Below are 26,531 nucleotides of genomic sequence, written 5' to 3'. Positions count from 1 at the left end.
CGCGATCGTGTCTCGTCGGTGCAATTCGACTTCCCTGGGTAGGTTTGTATAGTGCCGGTTAGTAGAGCGATGAGAATATCGAGGGATAAATTTTCTTTCACTAGCATGAATATTAGTGTGGGTCATCGGAACCGTTTTCTCAGATCAAAGCTTTTTTGGTTCCGTTCCGGGTCCTGAGTATCTGTGCAAAATTTGAGCACCGTTGGTTGCGTCTACACTTTGCGCATTGCAATTGAAATTTGTATAGGATTTTAGTATCTTCGTGCCTGCCACACGATATACACATGCAAAATGGTCATTGGCAGAGGAAGCTCTCAGTTAATAACTGTGGAAGTGCTCATAGAACACTAAGCTGAGAAGCAGGCTTTGTCCCAGTGAGGACGTTACGCCAAGAAGAGGAGAGGATGGGATTTTATATGGGAAAACATACTTTTTTGCATTTTAGCCATAAGTTGAAAAATTTTGTCTGAAACTTTTTAACCGGTACTGCAAAATGGTAGCCTATGATGTTCTGAAAAACTTTGTTGAAGACCGCAAAGAGATCCGATGCTTGTGAAAATAGTTATAACCAACGAACCGCATGCATGTATTTATATTTTAACGAGTAAAGGAATAACAATAGCAACAAAATCATGATGTTTCGCCATGCAATGCCAACGCTATAACTTTTTTCATAAGCATCAGATCACTTCGCGGTCTTCGACAAAGTTTTTCAGGACACCCTAGGCTATGTTTTCACTTTATAGGTTACACGGTTTTAGAAAAATTCGAGCATGTTATGAGAGAAATGCAAAAAAGTGTGTTTTCCCATGTAAAATCCCATACAAACTTCAAACGCGATGCGCAAAACGCAGACATAACCGATCGTGCCCAAATTTTGCACACTTATTGGGGTCCTGAAATGGGATCAAAAAAGCTTTGATCTGATGGGATATTATTGAATTTTTCACTTTTCCATATAAACGATGACCCACTCTAATGAATATGTTTCACGTTTCACGATGAGCGCGGGATTCATCCGCATTCACTATAGGTTCGCGGATAATATAAACATGCGTTTGTCATATTTAACTACATCTGTAGGTCAGGTTTTTTTTTACTTCAAGTATCACTGTGATTCACTATATGATACACTAAAATCTCAATTTACGCTTAAAACAGGGGAGCGTAAATTGAATCAAAGCGTAAAACGACAGAGCTTTATCTGGAAGGCATTTATTTTGTCAACATCGCATTAAGAACTAATAATAACAAGCCACAATTCTCGGTTCGTGGCTGCGGTTCTACATCCTCGGTCACGCCCTGTCATTCGCCAGGTCAAGCTCCATCTGGTCCGCCCATCGTGCTCTCTGCACTCCACGCCTTCTTGTACCAACCGGATCCAACTTTGCAGGGTTGTTAATCGGCATTCTTGTAACCGGCTTTGACCACCTTCTGGATGCTGGGTGCGCCATAGAATACAGTGAGCTCGTTGTTCATCCTTCCCTGCCACACATCGTTCTCCTTCACACCGCCGAAGATCGCCCTTAGCACGTGTCGCTCGAAAACTGCGAGTGCTTGCTGCAGGTCCTTCTCAAGCGAGGTGCACATCTCATGTGCGTAGAGGACCACGAGTCTTATAAGTGGTGCATTTGGTGCGGAGGTGAATCTTTTTGGGCCAACAGTTTCTTTTAGAGCCCGTATTGCGTAGTAGCCACGACTTCCACTGACGAATGATGCACCTTCATAGTTCACGATTGACATTGCTGTCAGCCATTAATATTAGGGTGAAACATCAAGAAATCCCATTGAAATTTTGCATACAAACTATAGAGGCACAAATCTTACGAACGAAGCCTCGAATCAAACCACACATGTTTATCCTGGCTTTGAGGCAACTTTTTCAAATCGATCGCATTTATTTACGAATTTTCAAGATTGGTGCTCTTAAACACGTGAGTAGGGGTCCAAGTCGACCGGCAGCTTTATTTGTATTCTCTGATGTTTCTCCTTAAGGATCCAAGGTAAACGAATTCCTTCACTACTTTGATGGTATCCCCGTCTATCATAACGCTACTTCTTTGATGAATCTTGTCGTTTTTGGATCCAACTACTGGTATGTGAGTAATTATCGCTGAGACCGGCCCACTATTTACACCTTGTCTGCTTATGGTGGCGATTTTCTGAAAGTACTTGACAGAAAAGTAAGCAAAATGCATTTGGTTACTTATATTGTTGCACCCCCCGTTAGTTAGAGCTACACCAATTTTTGAGGACCTCTAGATTTTGGTCAAATATTGGCTCTTCTAAACTGTTGTAACTCGAAAGTTTCTTCTAAAACGCCCTCAAAATGAAACGTTGTTGAAAAAAGGAAAGATAGGGCTACTCTTTACAGTTATAAAAAGTTGGGTCGGCCATATTTATGTTGGGCGCCATCTTGGATTTTCATATTCTATTTTTTTTTTCAAACACGTTGGCAACCACTGATTTTGAAAATAAGTTTTTGCATCAATTTATAACATACAGTGTATCAAACAATTGTCCGTACAGCAAATTTTTTGTCGAAATAATTTTTCACTCAAACGTTTATAACTTTTTTATACAGGGGATGGCCAAAATGTTTGGGATAGGCAACTTTTTTTTCTCTCACAAAAAAGTTCAACATGCTATAACTTTTGATAGAGCGCATAAAAAAATCTCAAATTTTGACTGTTTGTCAACCTTCTATATGTACATCATTGGTACAAATTTGGGCTCGATTGATTAATATTTCGCAAAGTTAGAACTGTTCGCGTAAAACACTATTTTTTAGACAACTCATTTTTGAGCTGTCATATCTCGGAAACCAGTGAACCGAATTGAATGAAATTTTGAACGTACACTAACAATATGTATATGCTTCACAAACTATTTAAACATAGGTACTTTTTTAACGTTGAAAAAAGTTATCATAGATTGACACTTTTTGGATTTTTCTCGAAAAAATGTAATTTTTTTACATCAATGTCATTAAATTTTCGTGTTGATATTCAAAGATTTTCCACTTCTGTTCTCAAATTATCTCTAATCAGATATATTAGAGCCTATTTGGATTGAAGGAAGAATACATTTAATAATTTTTGTGTGGTATTGTAAATTTGACTTATTTTCCTCTTTATGGGTAAAAATTTCAACCCGGTATAACTTAATTCGTCGTGAGAAAATATTACATTTTATTACGTAGTATTAAGTATCAATGTATTGTTGATAAACGTTAAAAAATTCATTCAATTCGGTTCACTGGTTTCCGAGATATGACAGCTCAAAAATGAGTTGTCTTAAAAATAGTGTTTTACGCGAACAGTTCTAACTTTGCGAAATATTAATCAATTGAGCCCAAATTTGTACCAATGATGCACATATAATAGGTTGACAAACAGTCAAAATTTGAGATTTTTTGATGCACTCTATGAAAAGTTACAGCATGTTGAATTTTTTTGTGGGAGAAAAAAAGTTGCCTATCCCAAACATTTTGGCCATCCCCTGTACGTCAATCAAAAACGCTAAAATTTTGACTAATCATGAGTCATATATTAATGCTCCATTGGTAAAATTTTGAGCGAGATCCAATAAGTTTTCTGAAAGTTATAGAACTTTTAGTAAAACTTATAAGATTTTTGAACACATATTTAAAACATTATATCTCAATATGTACTCGGTGAAACTTTTTCAATTTTTTTTGTTGTGTTACAGCTTAAACCTAAGGCTTTCATATGTAGCTACGTTTGAGGTTTTATATCTATACTAGCTGTACCCGGCAAACTTTGTCTTGCCTACTGCGTTTTTTGACGTTTCAAGTTTCTTGCCAAGAGTCCCCGGTCAAAATGTATGGAAGATCAATTTTCAAAAACTCTCAATTTTTCCATGTTTTTTGCCTCATAAACCTTCCTTGGGTGAAAACTAACAAAACAAAACTAAGACGACCAAAATCTGACCTTCCGTTCGCAAGTTATGCGCGGTCCCACGTATGCCACTGCATTTATATATATATATATATATATATATATATATATATATATATATATATATATATATATATATATATATATATATATATATATATATATATATATATATATATATATATATATATATATATATATATATATATATATATATATATATATATATATATATATATATATATATATATATATATATATATATAGATTAGAGTGGGTGAACGTTGTATGGAGAAACTTTAAATTTGATCGCATCATCCCGAAACAAAGCTTTTTCAATCTGTATTGGCGACCAAAACGACTGTGCAAAATTTGGAAGCGATTGGTTGCGTCCCCGTATTCCGCATTGCGATTGAAATTTGTATGGAGGTTAGTATGGGAAAACGTACTTTTTTGCATTTTACTCATAAGTTGAGTTCTTTTGTCTGATATCATGTAACTTATGACTTTAATGTATAGTCTAGGATATGCCGAAAAACTTTGCCGAAGACCGCAAAGTGATCCGACGATTGCAAAAAAAGTTATTCGCTTGGTAAATTGGGCCAAAAATTAAGATTTTATTATTGTTGTTATTCCTTTACATGTTAAATGTTAAGCACCACCAAGCAATCTACACGTTATAACTTTTTTCACAAGTGTCGGATCACTTTGCGGTCTTCAGCAAAGTTTTTCGGCATATCCTAGGCTATACTTCAACGTCATTAGTTAGATCGTTTTAGACGAAAAAAAATCAATTTAGGAGAGAAATGCAAAAAAGCACGTTTTCCTATACTAAATTCCATACAAATTTCAATCGCAATGCGGAATACGGGGACGCAAACAATCGCTCCCAAATTTTGCATAGTTGTTTTGGACGCCAAAAGGAATCGAAAAAGCCTTGTTCCAAAAAATCGACTTTGTTGACCCAGTCTAATATAGATATCTATCTTATATCTGTATATATAAAAATGAGTTTGAAGTTCCTTTGAGGCAACAAAACTCACGAACGAGTATACCAATCAGCATGACTCTTGCACGGTTCGATTCGTATTCATGATGGCTGTGTTTATATGCATAAAACGTTACGAAAATCAACTTAAATAAAAAGAGTGGAGCGGACCTGGTGTGATGGTTAGAACACTTGACTATCACGCCGAGGACCTGGGATCGAATCCCACTCCCGACAAACTCGCAAAATGTGAGTTCTTCCTTCGGAAGGGAAGTAAAGCGTGGGTCCCGAGATGAACTAGCCTAGGGCTAAAAATCTCGTTAATACAGATAAAAAAAAAAAAAAACTTAAATAAAGAGAAAATTTGAAACTACCGAAATTTGCAGGAATTGGGAATAAAATCAACACGATCGCAACAAAACCGATCTAGAGTGCCATGCTGCAATGAACCCAACAGTTGTCAAACCACCACAACCAAAAATGGCAACGCAACGTTTGCCGGGACATCTAATAGATAAATAAAAATGGAATGGTTTTTGTATGTCACGAATAGGCTCAGGAACGGGCCAACTGATCTACACCATTCTTTCAGTGTTTCATTCGTGCAGGGCTCCGACGTGTTCGTACGAAAAAATAATTGGGAAAGTCGACCGGGAAAGCACTACTGAAAACGAGAAAGTTTGAAATTGCATTCTGCTGGGCATTTTTCTACAGAGCTGCATGTTAAAAATCACAGTAGGCAGGCAGAACGACGTTTGCTGGGACAGCTAGTTCACTATAAAAAATATGAGAAATGTGCTTATGTAGCTGACGATTTTTAAAAAATGCCATATTTTGCACATATAATCTGCCAAACGTTTTCCACCAAAAAAAAGTGCATTAACTGAACGAAAAATGCAAAGGACCTACTCTTCATATGTAGTTTAGTAGGTCCTTAATAAAAAAATTACATAAGGAGAGTTTAAAAAAGTTGAAAACACTTGGCACTTTTATTGATCAAAATGTGATAAATTTTCAAATAATACTTTGAACATATACAGTAGGGTGGCTCAAGCTTGTATGGAAAAACCACATGTCAAAAAGTTCGAGCAGGAGAAAATAGCTGAATAATAACTAACTCAGGTATGGAAAACCGAATACCAACAACCTGAATGAGATATTAAGTAGCCCAGCATAAGAGGTAAAATACCTAAAATAATAACTGGTGTGTATTCTGTGCATAACGCGTGAATAATGACTTCAGGTATGGCAATACCTAAATAATAATCGGCGATTTTTCCATACAAATAGCGATTTTTCCATAACTGAATAATACCTCAAGCAGTCCTTAACACCAAACCAATAACTCGTTGAGGTATTTCATAAATACCTACAAAATACCAAGTTAACCCTTCAGCGCGCGCGCTGTTGTAAAAAGTACAACACTACCAAAAAACCTCGCTTTTTGTATACAGCGCGAGCGCGGTGCAGTTTCGGTTGCTTGATGGCGCGCGTCCTGGAAGGTTAAGTTATTTTCAATACCTGGGTAACCGACCAATACCTTGTCTTGGTATGATACTTGACTTTGGTATGCTCCAGTTATGTGGCAGTTATTCATTCCTGCTCGGGAAGCACCACCTGATGCATGTAACATCTTTTCTTACAAGCTTCGGATGACTTTGCGGTCTTCGACAAAGTTTTTCAGCACATATAAGGCTATAGTTCTATGTATTGGATTATGTGATTGAGATAAAAATAGTGCCACTTATGAGAAAAATGCAAAAAACGATTTTTCCCATATAAACCCCCATACAAAATTCAAATGAGTTTAGCACCGCCCAAATGTTAACGGATTGAGCTGAAAATTTGACCAGAGCATCCTGGCGTCATATAGAACGAAATGAGAAGGGGGCCCATCGAACTTTTTGACATGTTGTATTTTAAGCCACGCTTATATACAGATTTCTCATATTTTTTGTAGTGAATATAAAACCTCAAATGAAGCTGCATATGAAAGCCTCAGGTATAAGTTGTAACACAAAAAATATTGAAAAAGTTTCATCGAGTACATATTGAAATATAATGTTTTAAAAATGTGTTAAAAAATCTAATAAGTTTTACTAAAAGTTCTATAAAAAACTTATTCGATCTCACTCAAAATTTTACCAATGCAGCTTCAATATACGGTTTATGATTGGTCAAAATTTCAGTGTTTTTGATTGACGTATAAAAAAGTTATAAACATTTAAGGACAAACGTCTTGAGATCCCGCTTCAACCGAGCATCAAAACTTCAGACGCACAATTCTCAAGAAGCAAGCTTCAAACAATCGTGCATTTCATTATTCTGTTCTTGCTCACTTGTAATATGCTTAAAATAAGAAGCTCAGGTGCGCTGGTTTTGTTTACGAAGAGATTTGTGCGGTCGAAATCGTGAGTAGGTATCAAAGTCGGCCATTGTGGCGGCCATTTTGGGATTCAAACAAGTCTGTCCTTAAATGAAAAATTATTTTGACCAAAAAATTGCTGTACGGACAATTGTTTGATACACTGTATTTATACACAACTTATCAAAAATTAGAGATGTCTTTTTTGCCTATCAAAAGTTATCTGCAGTTTTGTAAATCAAGCCACGTTTTCTCAGAGTTTATGCCTGTATGTATACCCGAGCAGGAATGAATAACTGCCACATAACTGGAGCATAACAAAGTCAGGTATCATACCAAGACAAGGTATTGGTCCGTTATCTAGGTATTGAAAATAACTTATTTTGGTATTTTGTAGGTATTGATGAAATACCTCAACGATTTATTGGTTTGGTGTTGAGGACTGCTTGAGGTATTATTTAATTATGGAAAAATCGCTATTTGCATGGAAAATTCTCCGATTATTATTTAGGTATTGCCATACCTGATGTCATTATTCAAGAGTTATGCACAGAATACACACCAGTTATTATTTTAGGTATTTTACCTCTTATGCAGGGCTACTTAATACCTCATTCAGGTTGTTGGTATTCGGTTTTCCATACCTGAGTTAGTTATTCTCCAGCTATTTTCTCCTGCTCGGGTACACATACATACATGCATACATACATACATACATACATACAAGAGTATCTGTGCAAAATTTGAGCACGATCGGTTGCGTCTCCACTTTGCGCATTGCAATTGAAATTTGTATGGGATTTTGTATGGGAAAATATACTTTTTTGCATTTTTGTCATAAGTTGAAAAAGTTTGTCTGAAACTTTTCAACCAATACTATGAAATGATAGCTTAGGATGTTCTGAAAAACTTTGTTGAAGACCGCAAAGCGATCCGATGCTTGTGAAAATAGTTATAACCAACGAAACGCATGGATGTGTTTATGTTTTAACATGTAAATGAATAACAATAGCAACAAAATCATGCTGTTTCGCCAAGCAATGCCAACGCTATAACTTTTTTCATAAGCATCAGATCACTTCGCGGTCTTCAACAAAGTTTTTCAGGACAACCTAGGCTATGTTTTCACTTTATCGGTTGCATGGTTTTAGACAAGCTTCTCTAGATATCCTTTAAGGTATTTTTTCAGAAATTTATTCAGGCATATATTCGTTCCAGAACTCCACTAAAGATTGCTCAAATAATTCCATCTTGAATTGTTCGAAGTACTTCTGCAGGATCGTCTTCCAGAAAACTTTACTAGATATTATTCAAAAAACAATCCAGGAATTGTTTGAAAAATGTACAAAAAAGTACATTAGGAGTCTATCCAATTGTTTCTTCAATAATTCATCCAGATATTACTGCAGACAGGGATTTCTTCAGATTTTTTTATCCAGGGATTCCTACAGAAATTCTGCCAGGAATTCCCTACGAAAACTCTCCTGTGATTCCCCAAGAAATTCTTCATGGGGTTTCTTCAGAAATTCCTCCAAGAATTCCTCCAGGGATTCACCCGGGAATTTCTTCTGTGAATCTATCAGGAACAAATTCTAGGATTTTTGAAAAAATGCCTCCAAGCTTCTTGGAATTCCGTCAGGAATTCCTCCTGGAATTCTTTAAGAAAATTCAAGAACTGTTTAGAGATTCATTCCTTAGGCCACTTGGCATTGCTTCCGAGAATCCTCCTGGGGTTTCTTCAGGAGCTTATCCAGAAGCTCCTCCAGAAATTCCAGGATTTCTCTATAATTTTCTTCATGGATTCGTCTAAAAATTTCTACAGGAATTACCCTAAAAATTACGCTAGATATTCCTCTAGGAATTCCTCCAGAGATTCCTCCAGGTATTTATTTAGAGATACCTCAAGGAAATCCTCAAGAGAATCCACCAGGGATTCCTCTTGAAATTCTTCCAGAAATTCCCTCTAGGTATTTCTTTAGAGATACCTCAAGGAATTCCTCGAGAGATTCCACCAGGTATTCTTCTAGAGATACCTCAAGGAAATCATCTAGAAATTCCACCAGGGATTCTTCCAGAAATTTCTCTCAAAAAATCGCTAGATTCCTCTAGGAATTCTTCCAGAAATTCTTCAAGGTATTCCTCTAGAGAAAGAGATTCCACTAGGAATTTCTCCAGGGTTTCTTCCTAATAGTTGTCCAGTGATTCTTCAAGAAAATCCTGCAGAAATTCCTCCAAAGATTCCTCCAGGAATTCCTCATGGAATTTATGCAGGGATTCCTCCAGGAGTTCCTCCGGAAATTTCTCAAGGATTCCTTTAGGAATTCTTCTGGAGATTCTACCAGGGATTCTTCCTGATTTTCGTAAAGTAATTTTTCGAGAAAACTCTTCAGAAATTCCTCCAGAGATTTCTCTAGGGATTCCTCCAGGGACTCTTCCAGGAGAACTCTGGAGATTTCTCAAGAAATTTCTCCAGCGATTCCTCGAGGCATTCTCACAGGCATGTCTCTAGGAATATCTCCAGGGATTCCTCCTGGCATTTCTTTAGGGATTGCTCTAGAAATTTCTCCAGGGATTCACCTAGGCATTCCTCCTGGATTTCATTCAGGGCATTCCTCCAGGAATGCCTTTAAGAATTTCACTAGATATACCTGCAGAAATTCTTTCAGGATTTGATCCAAAAACCCCGGGCAGGAATTCTTCCAGGGTTTTCTCCAGTTATTTTTCCTCCAGGGATTCCTGCAAGGGTTCCTCCAGAGATTTCTCCAGGAAAAATTTCACGGATTCATCCAGAAGTTCCACCTGGAATTCCTCCAGGAATTTGTCTAGGATTGTTTTTTTTTTTTCAGGGTTTTCCTTAAAGATACTTCCAGAGATTCCTCCAGGAATTCCTCCGATGATAGTCTAGTAATTCATCCAAATATTCCTCCAAGAATTCCTCCTGGAATTCCTCTAGAAATCCATCTGGGAGTTCCTCTAGGAATTTCTCTAGAAATTTCTTCAGAAATTTCTCCAGGGGTTTTCTAAATAGAATTCCATCAGGAACTTGTCCAGAAGTTCCTCCAGGCATTCCTCCTGAGCATGTCCGGATTTACAAAAGTGGGAGGCCGTGGCCACAGTATTGTGGGGCCCTCTTGCAAGAGGATTTTTTGTTTATAGGTATAGAATAGAATAAAAAGAAGAAGGGATTATTACAAAAAAGTATGTTAGAGTTTCACCTTAACCGACCGATGTTGACCTGTCCATAAAGATTGATTATCATTGATGAGAAGCAAGAGAGAAATAAAAACGGTGATTGAGTTGTAAGCAAACAGAGAAGCAGCACGCGTTTTTACTTTACTCTGGATCGGCCTGGAATGTCCACTGCGGTGCTTCGATTATAGCAGTTTGGCGACGATACGGACAAGGACCTGTGCGGAAACGGAAAAAAAGCGGCGAGAAAACAGTAGGATTCGCGATTTTTTCATCGAGAAACTCGGTTTCAGAGGACGACTCCGACCGGGAACGACTGACTGCCGTTTCTAACCTTGCTGGCGTTATGAAATGGGGCGCTTCCGGACGAAGGTAGTGTGGTTTGGATAATACACACGGCCTACTGCATATACAATCTACAAAAGTGTGTGTACGGTACGTACCAACGGAGGCGTGTAAGTGAGAGAGGACTCACTCTGCTGTCATCGAAACCGACAATTTCTTGTTGCTACCAAGTTGCTACCAAAAAAAACGTAAACAATGATGGATGGAGCTGGTGCTGCGGCTGGCACGGCTACGCCGGTTGCAGGCAGTTTTGCGATGGAACCGTTCGACAAGGACAAGAGCAAATGGGCGAGATGGGTTAAGCGCTTAGAAGGCGGATTCAGAATGTTCAACGTACCGGTGAATCGCCATAAGGATTACCTGCTACACTACATGGGAGCTGCGACGTACGACATACTTTGCGACCACATCAGCCCGATCGAACCGGAGACGAAAAGTTACGCTGAAATTGTTACTACACTGGACGCATTCTTTGATCCGGAGCCACTGGAGATGGTGGAGGTGTGGAAGTTCCGCACCCGGACGCAGAAGGAAGGCGAAACTGTGAAGGAGTTCGTTACGGAGCTGCAGCGGGATGCGAAGTTTTGTAAGTTCGGCAACTATTTGAAGACGGAGCTGCGAAACCAATTGGTTTTCGGATTGCGGTCGAAACGGATTCGGTCGCGACTCATCGAGGAGAAGGGCCTGACGTTTGAGAAGGCGTTGGAGATCGCACTTTCGATGGAAGCATCGGGAGAAGGTGCGGAAATGTTCGAGAAGCGATCACAGGATGTGAACTACACCGAGAGACGTCAAATGAAGGTAACTAACACTACTAAAAAAAGATGCTATCGATGCGGAAGTGAGGCCCACTTGGCGAATGTTTGCCGGCATAAAGATACAATCTGCAGTTTTTGCAAAATGGCAGGACATCTCCAACGGGTGTGCCTCAAATCCAAATCGCAGGGGGAATCACTAAAAATGGGAAAAGATAACAAACAAATGAAAATCAAAAAGAAAATGCATACCAATTTGATCGATGAGGGAGACTTGAGTGACGATGTGAGGGAAGAGGGTTGCGAAACAGAAATTGATGAAGTCCTTACTCTTGAGATTTGTAAAGTGGATGATAGGTCTGAATCTTTGTCAAAGGTTATCCTACCGCTAAATGTGAATTCCAGGGTCATTAAATTTGAGGTCGACTGTGGTTCCCCGGTTTCGCTCATGAGCCTCAACGATAAGAAGGTTTATTTGGATGAATTGCCGTTGCTTGAGACCGATGTGGAATTAAGAAGTTACTGTGGGAACAAAATTGAAGTTTGCGGTTATGTGGAGGCGGAAGTACAGTACAACGGCATGTCGAACTGTTTACGGTTGTTTGTAGTGAATACGGAGCGTCATCCTTTGCTGGGTCGGGAATGGATGCGGAAGATGAAGGTCGATTGGAATGAGATCATCCGAAATACTGTACCTTGTGTGGCAACTATTGCGGTTCGTAATCCTGGTAAAGCATTGTCTGGTGCTGTGGGGGATCTGATTGGGCAATTCCCTCGGGTATTTGATTCGTCGATCGGTACAATTCGGGATGTCAAGGCTGCGTTACACCTAAAACCGGACAGCAAGCCGGTTTTTATGAAGGCTCGTACAATTCCCTTTGCAATTCGTGAGACAGTAGAGCGTGAAATTAGTAGCTTGGTGGAAAGTGGTATTCTGAAGAAAGTGGAGCGCAGTTCTTGGGCTACTCCGGTTGTGCCGGTCATGAAGTCTGCGGATCGAGTACGTTTGTGCGGAGACTACAAGATAACAGTTAACAAATGCCTCTTGGTTGACGAACATCCCTTGCCGACAATTGATGAGCTGTTCTCCAACATGGCGGGTGGCAAGAAATTTACAAAGCTGGACCTGGCGCAGGCCTACCTACAAATGGAGGTTCGTGAGGAAGATCGTGAGGTTCTCACCTTAAATACACATCTGGGTCTCTATCAACCAACGCGGCTGATGTATGGGGTATCTTCGGCTCCGGCGATTTTTCAGCGGGAAATTTCTCAGCTACTCGGTGATATTCCAGGGGTTTCAGTCTTCCTGGATGACATCAAGGTGACTGGTCCGGACGATGAAACACATCTACAACGATTGGCTATGGTTCTACAACGGTTGGAAGAGCACGGATTGCGGTTGAACGTGGCGAAATGTGAATTCTTCGCGGATCGCATCGAATATTGCGGGTTCGTGATTGATAAGGAAGGAATACGGAAAATGAAGACAAAAGTGGATGCTATTCAGGAAATGCCAAGGCCGAGCAACCGTGACCAGGTTCGGGCGTTTGTTGGTCTAATCAATTATTACGGCCGGTTCATGAAGAATTTGAGCACCCAAATTTACCCCATCAACAACCTGTTAAAGGAGAATGTACCGTTTCAGTGGGATGATGGTTGCGAAAAGGCATTCCTTTGGGTAAAAAAGGAGATGCAATCGGATAGAGTGTTGGTTCACTATGATCCAAAACTTCCACTGGTTCTGGCCACTGATGCCTCACCTTACGGTGTGGGCGCAGTATTGAGCCATCTATACCCGGATGGTACAGAAAGGCCAATTCACTACGCTTCCCAAACACTAAATAGATCACAACGAAATTACATTCAAGTTGACAAAGAGGCGTACGCAATCATATTTGGGGTGAAAAAGTTTTACCAGTACCTCTTTGGGCGCAAATTCATCCTCGTAACCGATAATAAGGCCGTGTCTCAGATTCTGGCGCCTCACAAAGGACTTCCGACTTTGAGTGCTTTACGGATGCAGCACTATGCTGTCTTCCTGGAGTCGTTCGATTATGAGATACGATTCCGCTCTTCAAAGGAAAACGCGAACGCGGATGCAATGTCTCGATTGCCAATCCTAGATGAAAGGAATCAGCATCGGATTGAAGAAGTGGATCTTATCGAGGTGAATCAAATTGAAACCTTACCTGTTACAGCTGAAGAGCTGGTTGAATGCACTAAGGAGGACTCCAACGTGAAGAATTTACTGCAAGGCTTGAAAGTGGGAAGGAATGTTGAAGGGCGTGACAGGTTTGGCATCAATCAGAATGAATTCTCTATTCAGAAGGACTGTCTGTTGAGAGGAATACGAGTTTACATCCCTCCTAAACTACGACGGCGAGTACTAGAAGAACTGCATACGGGACACTTCGGCGTATCTAGGATGAAATCCTTGGCTCGATCGTACTGCTGGTGGAAGACTGTAGACCGCGACATTGAGGAACTATCTAGGAACTGCGTAGACTGTGCCAGAGTACGAAAGAATCCTATGAAGGTGGCACCACATTGCTGGGAAAAGGCTACGGAACCGTTCCAGAGGATCCACATTGACTTTGCGGGGCCGTTTCTAGGACTGTATTTTCTGGTGATCGTGGATTCGTACACGAAGTGGCCGGAAGTCAAGATTATCCCCGACATGACGACAGACACCACCATCGACCGTTTGCGAGAGTACTTTTCCACATACGGAGTTCCAGCGATTATCGTCAGTGATAGAGGAGTCCAGTTCACCTCGGATCAGTTTCAGGCCTTTCTGAAACGAAACAACATCACGCACAAAATGGGAGCCCCGTATCATCCAGCTACGAACGGCCAAGCTGAACGATTTGTTCAAACCTTCAAGGAAAAACTTAAGGCAATGAAATGTGAACGAAAGGATGTGCAATTCGAGCTTTACAAAATTTTGATGGCATACCGTAGAACTGTACATCCTGCAACGGATAAATCTCCATCAATGCTGGTATTTGGAAGGCAGATGAAATCTAGGCTTGACTTTTTGGTTCCTTCGAGCGCACCAGAGAACTCTTCTTGTGGGGAAGAAGAGAGAGTACGAGGTTTCAAAGTTAACGAAAGGGTTTCTGCTCGGGACTTTTTGGGTTCGTCCAAGTGGCAATTTGGTACGGTAAAGGAACGATTGGGAAAACTCCATTATATGATCGAGTTGGACGATGGAAGAATCTGGAAGCGGCATGTGGATCAGATCAGAGTGGGCCCTGCGCTTGGCCCTGCGGAGCAAAACATTTGTGTCACTTCCGGTTCAGAATATTTCGATAAACTGCGACGTACCCAAACGAATTGTCGCTCAGGACTTCCACCTCACTTTGAAAACCCTGACATTTCCGCATCCCAATCAACAACAGATGTACCAACTCCCAATAGGACACCGAAGCAAGTTGTGGGTGAGTCCGCTGAACCTTCAAGTTCGACTGTCGAAGGGGCTCTGAGCGAAAATCGGGCAAAACCACAGATAGTTGAAAAGTCAGTGCAAAATTGTACACCTCGTAGATCCACAAGAGTTCGAAATCCACCAAAACGGCTTGACCTCTGATGACCCGTGGATCCGTGTGACTAACAATACTAATTCTTCATGTTGAATTTGATGTTTGATGTATGTTAGGGCACATTAGTTAAGGGGGGGAAAGCTGTTAGAGTTTCACCTTAACCGACCGATGTTGACCTGTCCATAAAGATTGATTGTCATTGATGAGAAGCAAGAGAGAAATAAAAACGGTGATTGAGTTGTAAGCAAACAGAGAAGCAGCACGCGTTTTTACTTTACTCTGGATCGGCCTGGAATGTCCACTGCGGTGCTTCGATTATAGCAAAGTATTTATTTCATTGTGAAAGAATTTGAATAAAGCACAACCACCTAGCTTAGAAATTAATGATTCATACGGAGCAGAGATCAAGATGTGAAAATTCGTTGTTTTTTAAGTTTACTATGCTCGTGGCATTAAAACCCTTAGATTTAATCGGAATTCATGACAGATAGCCTCTATAGAGAAATTTCAAGAACAATTTATAGCCAAAATATTCGATTTTTGGTTAAAATCTGTTGCATAATCGCTGGGGTCATTTGCACGAAAGCACTAAAGATAATTCTTGGAATAATCCCTGGAGAACGCTTGGAAAAATACCTGGATGAATTTGTGGAGAAATCCCTGAAGCAATTTCTGGAGGAACCTCTGGAGCAGGGCCGAATTAAAGGGGAGGGTGTTGTGCAGGGGAGAGGGGCTCCGGGCCCCACATTTCAGGGGCCCCCACAAAATCTCACTTACGAATAAAAATGAGCGACCTTATAAAATTCATTCTAATCATTAAGTTTATTTGGCTGAATGGAGTTTTTTTTCTTGTCAAATAAATATTTGATCTTGTGTATTTCCTTCAGGTGTTCAAGGAGTCTATCTGTATCATATTTATAGCCTTACGAAACGACAACAGTGTTGATATTGATATTAGCACTCACGGGCTTGGGCGCAACCTCCTGTCAAATTTTCATTCATGAAATGAGCGATCAGCTGATCCGAAACGTCTCGTAAAATGGGGGGGGGGGGATAAATCGGTTAACCCTTCAGGACGCGCGCCGTTTTAATACAGCACTACCAAAAACAAACCTCGCTCGTCGTACACAGCGTGAGCGCGGTGCAGTTTTAGGATCAAATTGGCGCGCGTCCTGAAAGATTAAAATTTAATCAACAAAATGATAAAGCTCCGGAGATGTTTAAGATTCTGCTAATGTACGCAATGCGCAATAAGCCGCAATTTGTGCTTGCCCCCTTGAAAAAAGCCTGTTCGACACCACCAGCTCTCGGTTCCTATATTCCCATCTCTTTCTCCCCAATGAAACGGAAAGAGACCACTCTCTGATGCCAGTTCATTCATGCAAGCAATCTTCGCTGTCGTTTTCCTGCTTCTTCAATTCAGTCAAAGCTTCGTCCGAGGTCGGTTCGTAGATTTTCTCGCCAAAACAAAAATAGCATCCAAACGGTGTTGAAACGCGTTCGAAAGCGGTCCAAGTGTCGCGCAAAGTGCCAATCGAAAGTCACCCCATTGGAAGGTGTACCAGTGATTCGCGGAAATTCTGTTTTAATAGCGGAAAAATCGTTTTGAAGTTCGCTTTTCTGTGTAGAGCTTAGGCAGCAGCAGCAGCGAAAATGATGGAAAAATTCAAGTCGTCTTTGTACATCTATATGTAGCTGTGGTGGATCCAGTTGCTACGGTTGTTGTGTGCGTGTCTTCCCGTGTGCGGGTTTGCTTCATTCAAGAAAGTCGTCACAGGCACCAGGGAGCGATAGAGCGAGTGCAGTGTATTGCGTGTGTTGACAAAAATATGCTTTGATTGTGTGGCGCGCGCGGCGTGTATTATGACTCAAAGTTAGAGCCGAAAGCCAGCCAGCCGAAGCTTGTTTGTGGAGGCAAAATAGGCCCAGAGTGCAGTGGTCCAAAGTGACGGTAGTTTAACGAAAATAGTGAAGTGAGGCGTATTCAGCAGAGAGCACTCCAAGCGAATTAGGTAGGTGTAATCTCTGGAGCAACATTTGAAAAGGGCTCAAGAGGTCTTGTGTCTTTTTTCGAAAACGCTCCGTAGGGCATAACAGCAGCCCGCCCACGCAAATGAACACCGTTATCCGAAAGATCGATGTTTGCTCTATCTGATAACGGTCTTAGTTTTTGTGAATAAGCTAATGGGGGCTCAGGAGAGACGTGTGAAGTCATTGTTTACCAATGCTTGTATGCCCTTTTCAAATGTTGCTCCAGATCTTTTAACCTTCAATCATGCATACACGCAGAAAAATGGCGCTTGTTTAAAACAATAAAACTCATGGTTGATTTTCAAACTGAGAATTTACTTATTTCAAAGTTATATTTAATTGTTTTCATATAGAGTTTATCAATAAAAACAACCGATTACCATCATTTCATATAATGTCAAAAGTTTCATTTGTTTCAACAAAATAAAAACCATAAACATGGTCCGCGAGCACTCACACATCTATAAAATGCTTACCCCAACATCGCCACAACGAAGAAGGTGCAGCAAATCCATCACGCCAACTTCCAAGTGCAGCTTTGGCCGTGATGGATAACGCGCAGGTACTCACGACAGCATCCACAAAAAGTTGAACGGTTTCGCCTTTTTTGTCTTTTTTTTAGTCGTTCTCCTCCCCATCCGCTTACCGACGGTCTAAAAATAGATTTCCGAGCTGCCGCAGTTGCTGCCGTCACCTACACAATCACATTCCGGGTTTGTTAGTGGCAAAAGTGCAGTCGTTTGAATCAATCCATTATTTCATGTTGAAAAAAACATATCAAGCATAACTTTTCAATCCGACGTAACTCGAAAATGTAAACAAATCCGGGTTTACTGCTGCATGCATGATTCATAAAGCAAATTGAAGAATCCACATCACTGTTTGATGATTTATTGCTTAATTTGTTTAACTAAGCATATTGTTCGAAACGACGTATCTAACTATTTTGATGTTTACAACTTTACTGATAGATACACCGTTTTGATATATGAGAAAACCAAACGACGTATCTAGCCAAAATCAAAAGTAACAGATACACCAAACTGGCACCATACAAAAGCGACGTATCTGGCATGACGTATCTCGAACCAACCCGGTGTATGTGTATTTTTGTCAAAATTCATTGTGAAAATGATATGGAATGAGTAGGTTTTGTTTCTTACCTAATGCGTGCAATATCCCTGGTGATGTTAAGCATGAAAAAACTTATGAAAAGTCTTTTTATGAAAAACTATTTTAGTGAAATGGTCGTCAACATTGACCATGAATTTACTCAGATCAGTGAAAAAGTTAGATACGTCGATTTGAAAAATTATGCTTGATATCTTTGTTTGTTTTAACAAACTGTCAAAAATTTCAACAAATGAGAATATTTGTATTATCAAACAAATCAAAACAGTTCAGTTTAAACTAAAAATCAGTTTGTCGCTATAGTAAACTGAAAAATCGGTTGATTTGAACTAGATTTTAATTGTGTTTACAATTTATTTTTCTGCGTGTGTTAACATGTTAAACCGGTGACATTGATGGACCCATTGATATAACCAATAGGGATCCCCCACAGTTCATTACATTTCCAAGTTGGTTCAAAAAATCGAATTATAGCTTTCCAGCGTAATTCCACCACTTGGAACTCCTGTCAAATAAAGCAGATATTTCCAACAAGCTCACGATCCCGTCTTGGATTCTTTATGGAACTCTACTTGAGATAGCACATATTCCATTTCGTATTATTTTTCCTTAAATTCCTGTTCAAGCATCTTCCGGAATTTTTCCAAGATTTAAAAAAAAAATATTTCCGGGATTCTTCATTAAGAATCTTACAGGATTCCTGAGTTTCGATTTCGCCTGGGTATTTTTTACAGGGATCTTCTCCAGGATTTCCTCCAGAGGTATTGCTCCCAGAGTCCCTCGCGAGATTTCTCCCAGAGTTATTTCATGTTTCTATGGAACTTTCTCTCAGGCTATTTCTCGAATATTGCCACGGGATTTCTTTAAAAGTTTCTCCCGCAATTCCTCTTGAATTATTTACCAATTCCTTCCAACATTCATCCCGAAATTGCGCCCAGAGATTTTCAAGGGATTTCTCCCAGAGTTTCTACAGGTGTTATTCATGGGATTTCTGTAAGAATTTCGACAGCAATTCTTCACGGTTTCCTGGTATTTCTCCCATATCTCTAGTGGGGTTTCTCCAAACATTCCTCCTGTATTTTCTTCAAGAAATTATCATGAGTTGTCGTCTAAAGTTACTTCCTGTATTTCTAAAAGAGTTTCTTCTGGGATATTTTCTAAAGATTCTAGTGGGATTTCCTTTGAAGTTTCTGCGTGAGCAAAATCGCGCGCAATTCTGAATCATTTTCTCACGTGTAAGATTTTTATGCGAAGTCTCGCTCTCACGAGTCAAGCACCGAAATCTCATTCGCTTGTCAAACGAATCCAAATCAATTTGAATGGCATTAGGTAATTCTTGTTGTACGCTAGATTTGTTGTTCTATCATATAATCCCAAAAACTTTAATGTACCTAAATAATAAGAACACCAAGAAATAAAGCAATGAGTAAAATCACGAGTCAACTCATACATGATTTTTTCGGCGGTGAGTTTGGCGAGTCAAGAATCGCGCATGACCAACACTGCCTGAGATTCGGAGTTTCGCTCCATCCAAACTTCTTTTGGACGATTCCTTCCGATGTTGCTCGTGAGTTTTTCAGAACTTCTTCTGAATTTTCTCTCAACATATTCTCCGGAATACCAGTCAGTTTCAGTGCTCATGGTAGTTTCCGAGTTTTTTTTTTTTTGCTATGATCCCCCTAAGATGTCTTATAAAGATTTTCACGGAAACATTCCCAGTGTTCATAGAAACTCTAATGAAAGTTGTCCCGGATATCCTTAGAGTGTTCCATTTTGGGATTTTCCAAATAGTTATTCCCGGTGTTCTTACCAGGATTTTTCTCTGCCTACGAAATTCCTTTTAAATATATCGGAACGGATCCTGGTGGAATCTTGCGAGATACTCCGAGAATAACTATGGGAACGTCCATAAATTACGTCACGCAAAAAATGGCCATTTTCAACCCCCCCTCCCCCCTATGTCACACTTTTTGTATGGGACCTCTTAAATTTTTGTATGCGTTGTCACACTTTGCTGAACCCCCCCTCCCCCCTCAAAGCGTGACGTAATTTATGGACGATCCCTATTAGAAAATTAACGATTGGAACGATTTGAAAAATTTCTGAGTGCAATCTCAGATGGAAATACTAGAGAAATTTTGGAAGAAACTATGTGAACTTTTGAGACAAATTCCAGGAATGCGGAAGCTGTTTTTTTTATTAACGTGTATTTTAAGATAAGCTAATTTACATTTCGAAAACTGTTTGAAAAAATCCCTGCATGATTTTTGGGTGCATTTGGTTAGCATCTCCAGGAAGAAATCCGCGGAAAACTCTGGGTACAATACCGAGAGAATCTCTGATAGAAATACCAGGGGGGCCTCCTGTAGAAATCCCGTGAAAAACTTCTGTAGAAATGCTAGGAGGACATCTTGTTGATATCCCAAAAAAAGTCCGTAAAAAAAAGCTTTCAAAGATAGTAAATGTCATTTGGGCCAGCATAATTATTGTGCACTCTATCCCATAGTTTTAAGGAACGATTGCAAATCCGTTTTGCAAGGTAACTTGAAAGACACATGGCAGTAAAAAGTCCTTCAATGTCATCGTCAGTACACAAATCGCCAGTACACAAATCTTCTTATGAGTGGCTTTATCCGGTCCATTCTAGGGTGACTTCTATGTAGCTACCAAAGAATGCATTTCGGAAAACAAACTGGAGCAATAACTCGGCCTTCGAACTTGAACGATCTGAAGACAGTCGCGGCGAGTAAAACACTGTTGAACGGCTGGATCACCGATTTCCGAGGAATGTTCGGATCAGCCTTCGTTTATGTGTAGCAAAACTGAAGCGGAATTCGTCGAGTTTTCAGCAGCGATCTTTTCAGAACATCAGTTCCATCTGTATAGAAGCAATGACATATTTCTCATCAACTCGCTCATGGCACTTCATTAACCTTGAAAGAAGGTCAGCATATTGGAAATCTTCAGTTTCTACAAATTGGATGTCGGAGTAGTACAACATCAGTGTTAGGGCAGAATTTTGAATTCGGTTGGCAGTATATACAGGAAGCTTCCAAAATCCAAACGCCTTCAGTAATGGTTTATGGTCCGTTTGCAAGATGATTTTCAATCGAAAGCATCCTATGAAAGCGAGTTACCGCGAACACTTAGAGCCATGACTTCTTTCTCAATTTGTTCGTAATTCTGCAGCGGTAAGAGATCTTGAAACTTGAAACTTTGAATTCTTCGAAGGATTTCTATCAGATATCCGTATATTCCCACTTTAAGTTCTTCTTCAGCAAGTAGTCCATGGGTGCTCGTCGATCATTGGTTTGCTTGACAAAACTTCCACAAAAATTTATGTTTACAAGATTACGTACGAAGCTGCGAAAGGTTCTAAGGAACTGGCATCTGGGAAACAGCGCTTGTCTTCGCTAGATCGGGTGATAAACCGTCATAATCGATTCTGTGTCCTGGAAATTTGATTTGTGAGAGACCAAAGCGGCATTTTCAACTCAAACTAAATACATATGCCTTTATCGTTTCCAGAACATCAATGAGTCTTTGTCTTTGACATGCTACCGCTTAGTCCTACCGGCGATCATGATGTCATCCAGGTATTTCTGTTATGCCGGGGACCATACTACACGCAAAAAAATCCGTTCCGATATACGTGAACTCCCAATCACGGCAACGGGAACAAACGGGAACTATGCATAGCAACGATAACAACAATAAGAAATGTACACCGTGAAATCTAGGTTTTCTAGAACGCCCATATTGACAGCTGGAACTAGTTCCAGTTCACGGTGTATATTTGCTTGTTCTCATATTTGCGTTTGTTTGTTCACGTTTATCAGAACGGTTTTCTGAGCGTGTATCGATTATTCGTTGAAATGCAGTGGGAGCGGACTGTATTTGAACAGTCCTCAATGATTGTGATCGTCAGATGCTTTTGCAATTTCTCCTCAACCTTATTTCCTCAATACTGTTGTGTTGTTCTCAATAGTGTTTTACGCCTTTTCATGAACAGCGAAAGGAACAGATCACATATCGAACGATGTTGATTTTATCACCCGAAGCGCTGATAGCTGCGATCTCAGAGTCTTTGATAGCTCTACAAGATTTGCAAGTGTCAGCTTCAACCCTTTCGCCAACCTGCTCCTTATTCAGCTTCAAGCTACAAGCTTGCGGATCAATCGTGGTCGAATGTTTGCATCCCTTGGTGGCTGTGGACCGCAAACAAAAAGAACAGCCTTCAACTAATCATCCCAAAGTTGGAACGCTTCGCAGTGTTTGTTCACGGAAGTAGCATAACTTTAAATATCGTCGGCATCATTCTTCATATACTAGATGCAGCGGTATCTGTCGTTGCAGAGCGAGGTCTAACAGCCGTAGAGTTTCTTGAGTTTGTTCACTGTTTCGTCTAGGCCATAATCACGAATATGCTTGAAAAGGATACTTGTTGTTGGTTAATCGGTTGACTTTTAACAAACCTTTTTTTTTTTTTACTTATTCGTTTATTTGGAAGGCTCGGGCGCCACATGGGCATAACTGAGCCGAAATCTTTTGTTTTTTTACAATGGTTATACATTTTACAATTTATTACTGCCTTAAAACTATGTTAGTTTGGGAAGCCGAAGTACTCGCGGCTGTTTCGAGGTTAAGGATTGAAGAAAAAAAAAATGGGAAGGACGGATTTATGGGTTTAAAACTAAATTATTTGCTAACTTATACTAAAACTTTGATGGGACAAATTGTCCATATCTGTAACGGAACCAAAAAGAAAGGACTTTATCGGTAGAAAACGACAAGAAGAGGACAAACGGAAGGGGGTGACGACAGACAGGGGCGAACAACAAAACCAAAAGGCGGACAACGAAAACAAGGAACGTACTACATCAAACTCTGACATCAACACGTTTCAAAAACTGGTAAATCAGGTTCATGTATTCCAAATCAAGTCCTGCCAACACTTCTCTAACGGGTTTCTGTTGTTTTCCTCGGACCCGGAGAATTTCATGCAGCTCAGATCTGACCTCACGATACTCATTGCATCCCCACACGACATGTTCGATATCCTGGTAAGCTACGCCACAGACACAGAGATTGCTTTCTGAGAGTCCAATACGAAAGGTATGTGCGTTCAACAAATAGTGGTTGGACATCAGCCGACACATCACACGAATGAAATCGCGTCCTAAATCCAACCCTTTGAACCATGGCTTCTTCGACACCTGTGGAATGATGGAGTGCAACCATCTACCCATCTCTCCATCTCTCCATTTGTGTTGCCAGCTGATCAAGGTCTCCTGACGGGCCAATTCAAAAAATTCGTCGAAGGCGATTTGACGCTCATAAATATCGCCTTCGCTAGCGCCCACCTTAGCCAGAGAGTCCGCTTTTTCATTGCCCGGAATTGAGCAATGTGAAGGGACCCAAGCTATGGTGATGATGTATGAGCGTTTGGACAAAGCACTCAAGACTTGGCGTATTCCTTTCAGGAAGTACGCTGAGTGCTTCATCGGTTTCATTGACCGAACAGCCTCCAGAGAGCTTAGACTGTCGGTAAAAATGAAGTAGTGCTCAGGTGGGAGAGTGCGAATGTACTCTAAGGTGTAGTATATAGCCGCTAGCTCAGCAATATATACCGAACATGGGTTTTGAAGCATAAAGGTGGCGCTATGAAATTCGTTGTAGACACCGAATCCAGTCGAATCATCGGTTTTGGAACCATCTGTGAAGAACTGTCTGGCCCCGCTAACATGCCCGAACTTACTTGCAAAAATTTGTGGAATACCTATGGAACGAAAAGATTCCGGTATACCGGTGATCTCATCCTTCATAGAGAGATCAAAATCCACAGAGGAGCTGTCGAAGTCTGAGAAGTTGTTACGATTGGTGTTAACCAGAGATGGGCTTACCTCCAGCGTCATGTACCAGTAGTACACACTCATAAAACGAGTTTGGGGATTCTGTTCGAGCAGCTTTTCGAAGTTTTCTATGACTAACGGATTCACAACCTCGCATCGGATGAGGAACCGGAACGACAACTCCGCAAAGCGGTCTGTCAGAGGCTGTACACCAGCAAGTACCTCTAAACTCATTGTGTGAGTCGAGTTCATGCAACCTAACGCGATCCGAAGGCAACGGTACTGAACCCGTTGAAGCTTCAGCAAGTGTGTTTTCGCCGCGGATTGAAAACAGAAGCTACCGTATTCTAAAACCGATAGAATGGTTGTTTGGTACAGCCTGATCAGATCTTCCGGATGTGCTCCCCACCATGTTCCGGTAATAGTTCGCATAAAGTTGATTCGTTTTTGGCATTTCTGTATCAGATACACAATGTGCTTCCCCCAGGTGCATTTGGAGTCGAACCAGACGCCGAGGTATTGTGAAGACATGCTATGAGTGATTGTCTTACCCATCAGAACGAGCGGAAACTTTGCCGGTTTGTGTTTTTTAGAAAAGACAACCATCTCAGTTTTCTCCGGAGAGAACTCGATACCCAGCTTGAGAGCCCAAGTAGACAAATTGTCCAAAGTATCCTGTAGTGGTCCTTGCAGATCGACTGCTATTGATCCCGTTACAGAGACAACACAGTCATCCGCAAGCTGCCTTAACGTGCAGTTTTCCATGAGACAATCATCTATGTCTCTGACATAAAAGTTGTAAAGAAGAGGGCTTAGACATGAACCCTGGGGGAGGCCCATGTAGCTAATTCGTGAAACTGTCAAGTCGCCATGAGCGAAACTCATCTGCTTCTCAAACAGCAAATTATACAAAAAATTGTTCAGAATTGGTGAAAGGCCACTGTCGTGTAGTTTGTCAGAAAGAACATCGACACAAACTGAATCAAAAGCCCCCTTAATATCCAAAAACACTGAGCCCATTTGCTGCTTTTGAGCAAAGGCAAGCTGAATTTCTGAAGAAAGCAATGCAAGACAGTCGTTCGTACCTTTGCCTCTGCGGAAACCAAATTGTGTATCTGACAACATGCCATTCGATTCAACCCATTTGTCCAGTCGAAAGAGAATCATCTTCTCCAACAGCTTCCGTAGACAAGACAACATCGCGATTGGACGGTACGAATTATGATCCGACGCGGGTTTCCCGGGTTTTTGAACAGCTATCACCCTCACTTGTCTCCAGTCATCCGGAACGATGTTGTTATCCAGGAACTGATTGAACAAGTTCAACAAGCGCCTCTTAGCGACGTCGGGGAGGTTTCGAAGCAAGTTGAACTTGATTCGATCTATTCCTGGAGCGGAATTGTTACATGAAAGAAGAGCAAGTGAGAATTCAACCATCGAAAACGGCCTATCCATGTCGTCCCTATCCTCGGAAACATCACGAATTATTCGCTCCACGGGTACGGAATCTGGACAAACTTTTTTTGCGAACTTGAGAATCCACCGAGGAGAGCTTTCTCGATCCTCGTTGACCGACGACGCGTTACGCATTCTTCTACCGACGTTCCAAAGAGTTCTCATCGAAGTCTCGCGCGACAAACCCTCGACGAACCGACGCCAGTAACCGCTTTTCTTCGTCTTGATCAAGTTCTTGAACTTGCTTTCAAGGGAAGCGAACCGCTTGAAGTTTTCGACCGAACCGCGTTTCCGAAACTCTTTGAACGCCGCGGATTTCTCGCGATAGATTTCTGTACACTCACTACGGCACCACGGATTGGGGGGTTTCCTGCGAACCGACGGACCTGGCACTGGTCGACGTTGTGCCTGAAGCGCGCTACTGATGATCAGTTCTGATAGAAACTGATACTCTTCCCGCGGTGGAAGGACTTCTACCGATTGCTCACCGTCGATAATTGCTTCTGCGTACTTCTCCCAGTCAATGTGCTTGGTGAGATCGTAGGCGATGTCGATAGATGGAGGTTGATGTGACCCATTGGAAATAGAAACAACAATCGGCAGATGATCACTACCATGGGGATCCTGGATAACCTTCCATGTACACTCCAGCGATAGTGAGCTCGAACAGATTGAGAGGTCTAATCGGCTGTTTCTAGGGCTGCCATCTTGAGCTGGAGGTGCCACCCGTGTAACTTCTCCGGTATTCAAAATTGTCATGTTGAAGTCGTCGCAGAGGTCATATATCAACGTTGAACGGCTGTCATCGTACAGTTCCCCCCAGCCTGTACCATGGGAGTTGAAATCTCCCATGAGCAGCCGAGGCTCGGGCATAGCCGAGCAGATGTGGGCGAGATCCCTGCGAGATATCACAGTTCTCGGAGGAAGATATATGGAGGCAACACTGAGGGTTTTACCT

The 26,531-nt window shown here is 41.0% G+C and overlaps 2 protein-coding genes across 2 annotated transcripts in view; both read left to right on the top strand.

Annotated features, from left to right (window-relative positions):
* The first annotated feature begins 11,002 nt into the window (after positions 1-11,002).
* On the top strand, positions 11,003-15,151 carry LOC109422881 (uncharacterized protein K02A2.6-like). Its single transcript, XM_029869510.1, has one exon. It carries the CDS (start codon positions 11,003-11,005, stop codon positions 15,149-15,151), a length of 4,149 nt encoding a protein of 1,382 aa, XP_029725370.1.
* A 1,360-nt stretch (positions 15,152-16,511) lies between these two features.
* The window catches only part of LOC109430169 (repressor of RNA polymerase III transcription MAF1 homolog), a 52,980-nt gene continuing 42,960 nt past the window's right edge, over positions 16,512-26,531 (top strand). Inside the window, exon 1 of the mRNA XM_019706214.3 lies at positions 16,512-17,116. The gene's annotated coding sequence lies outside the window, so the exon portion shown is untranslated. The remainder of the gene's footprint in view (positions 17,117-26,531) is intronic.

Source organism: Aedes albopictus, chromosome 2 (assembly GCF_035046485.1).
Source record: "Aedes albopictus strain Foshan chromosome 2, AalbF5, whole genome shotgun sequence".
Lineage (NCBI taxonomy): Eukaryota > Metazoa > Arthropoda > Insecta > Diptera > Culicidae > Aedes > Aedes albopictus.
The sequence above is the reverse complement of the archived record's forward strand: the minus strand, read 5'-3'. Positions and strand labels throughout refer to the sequence as shown.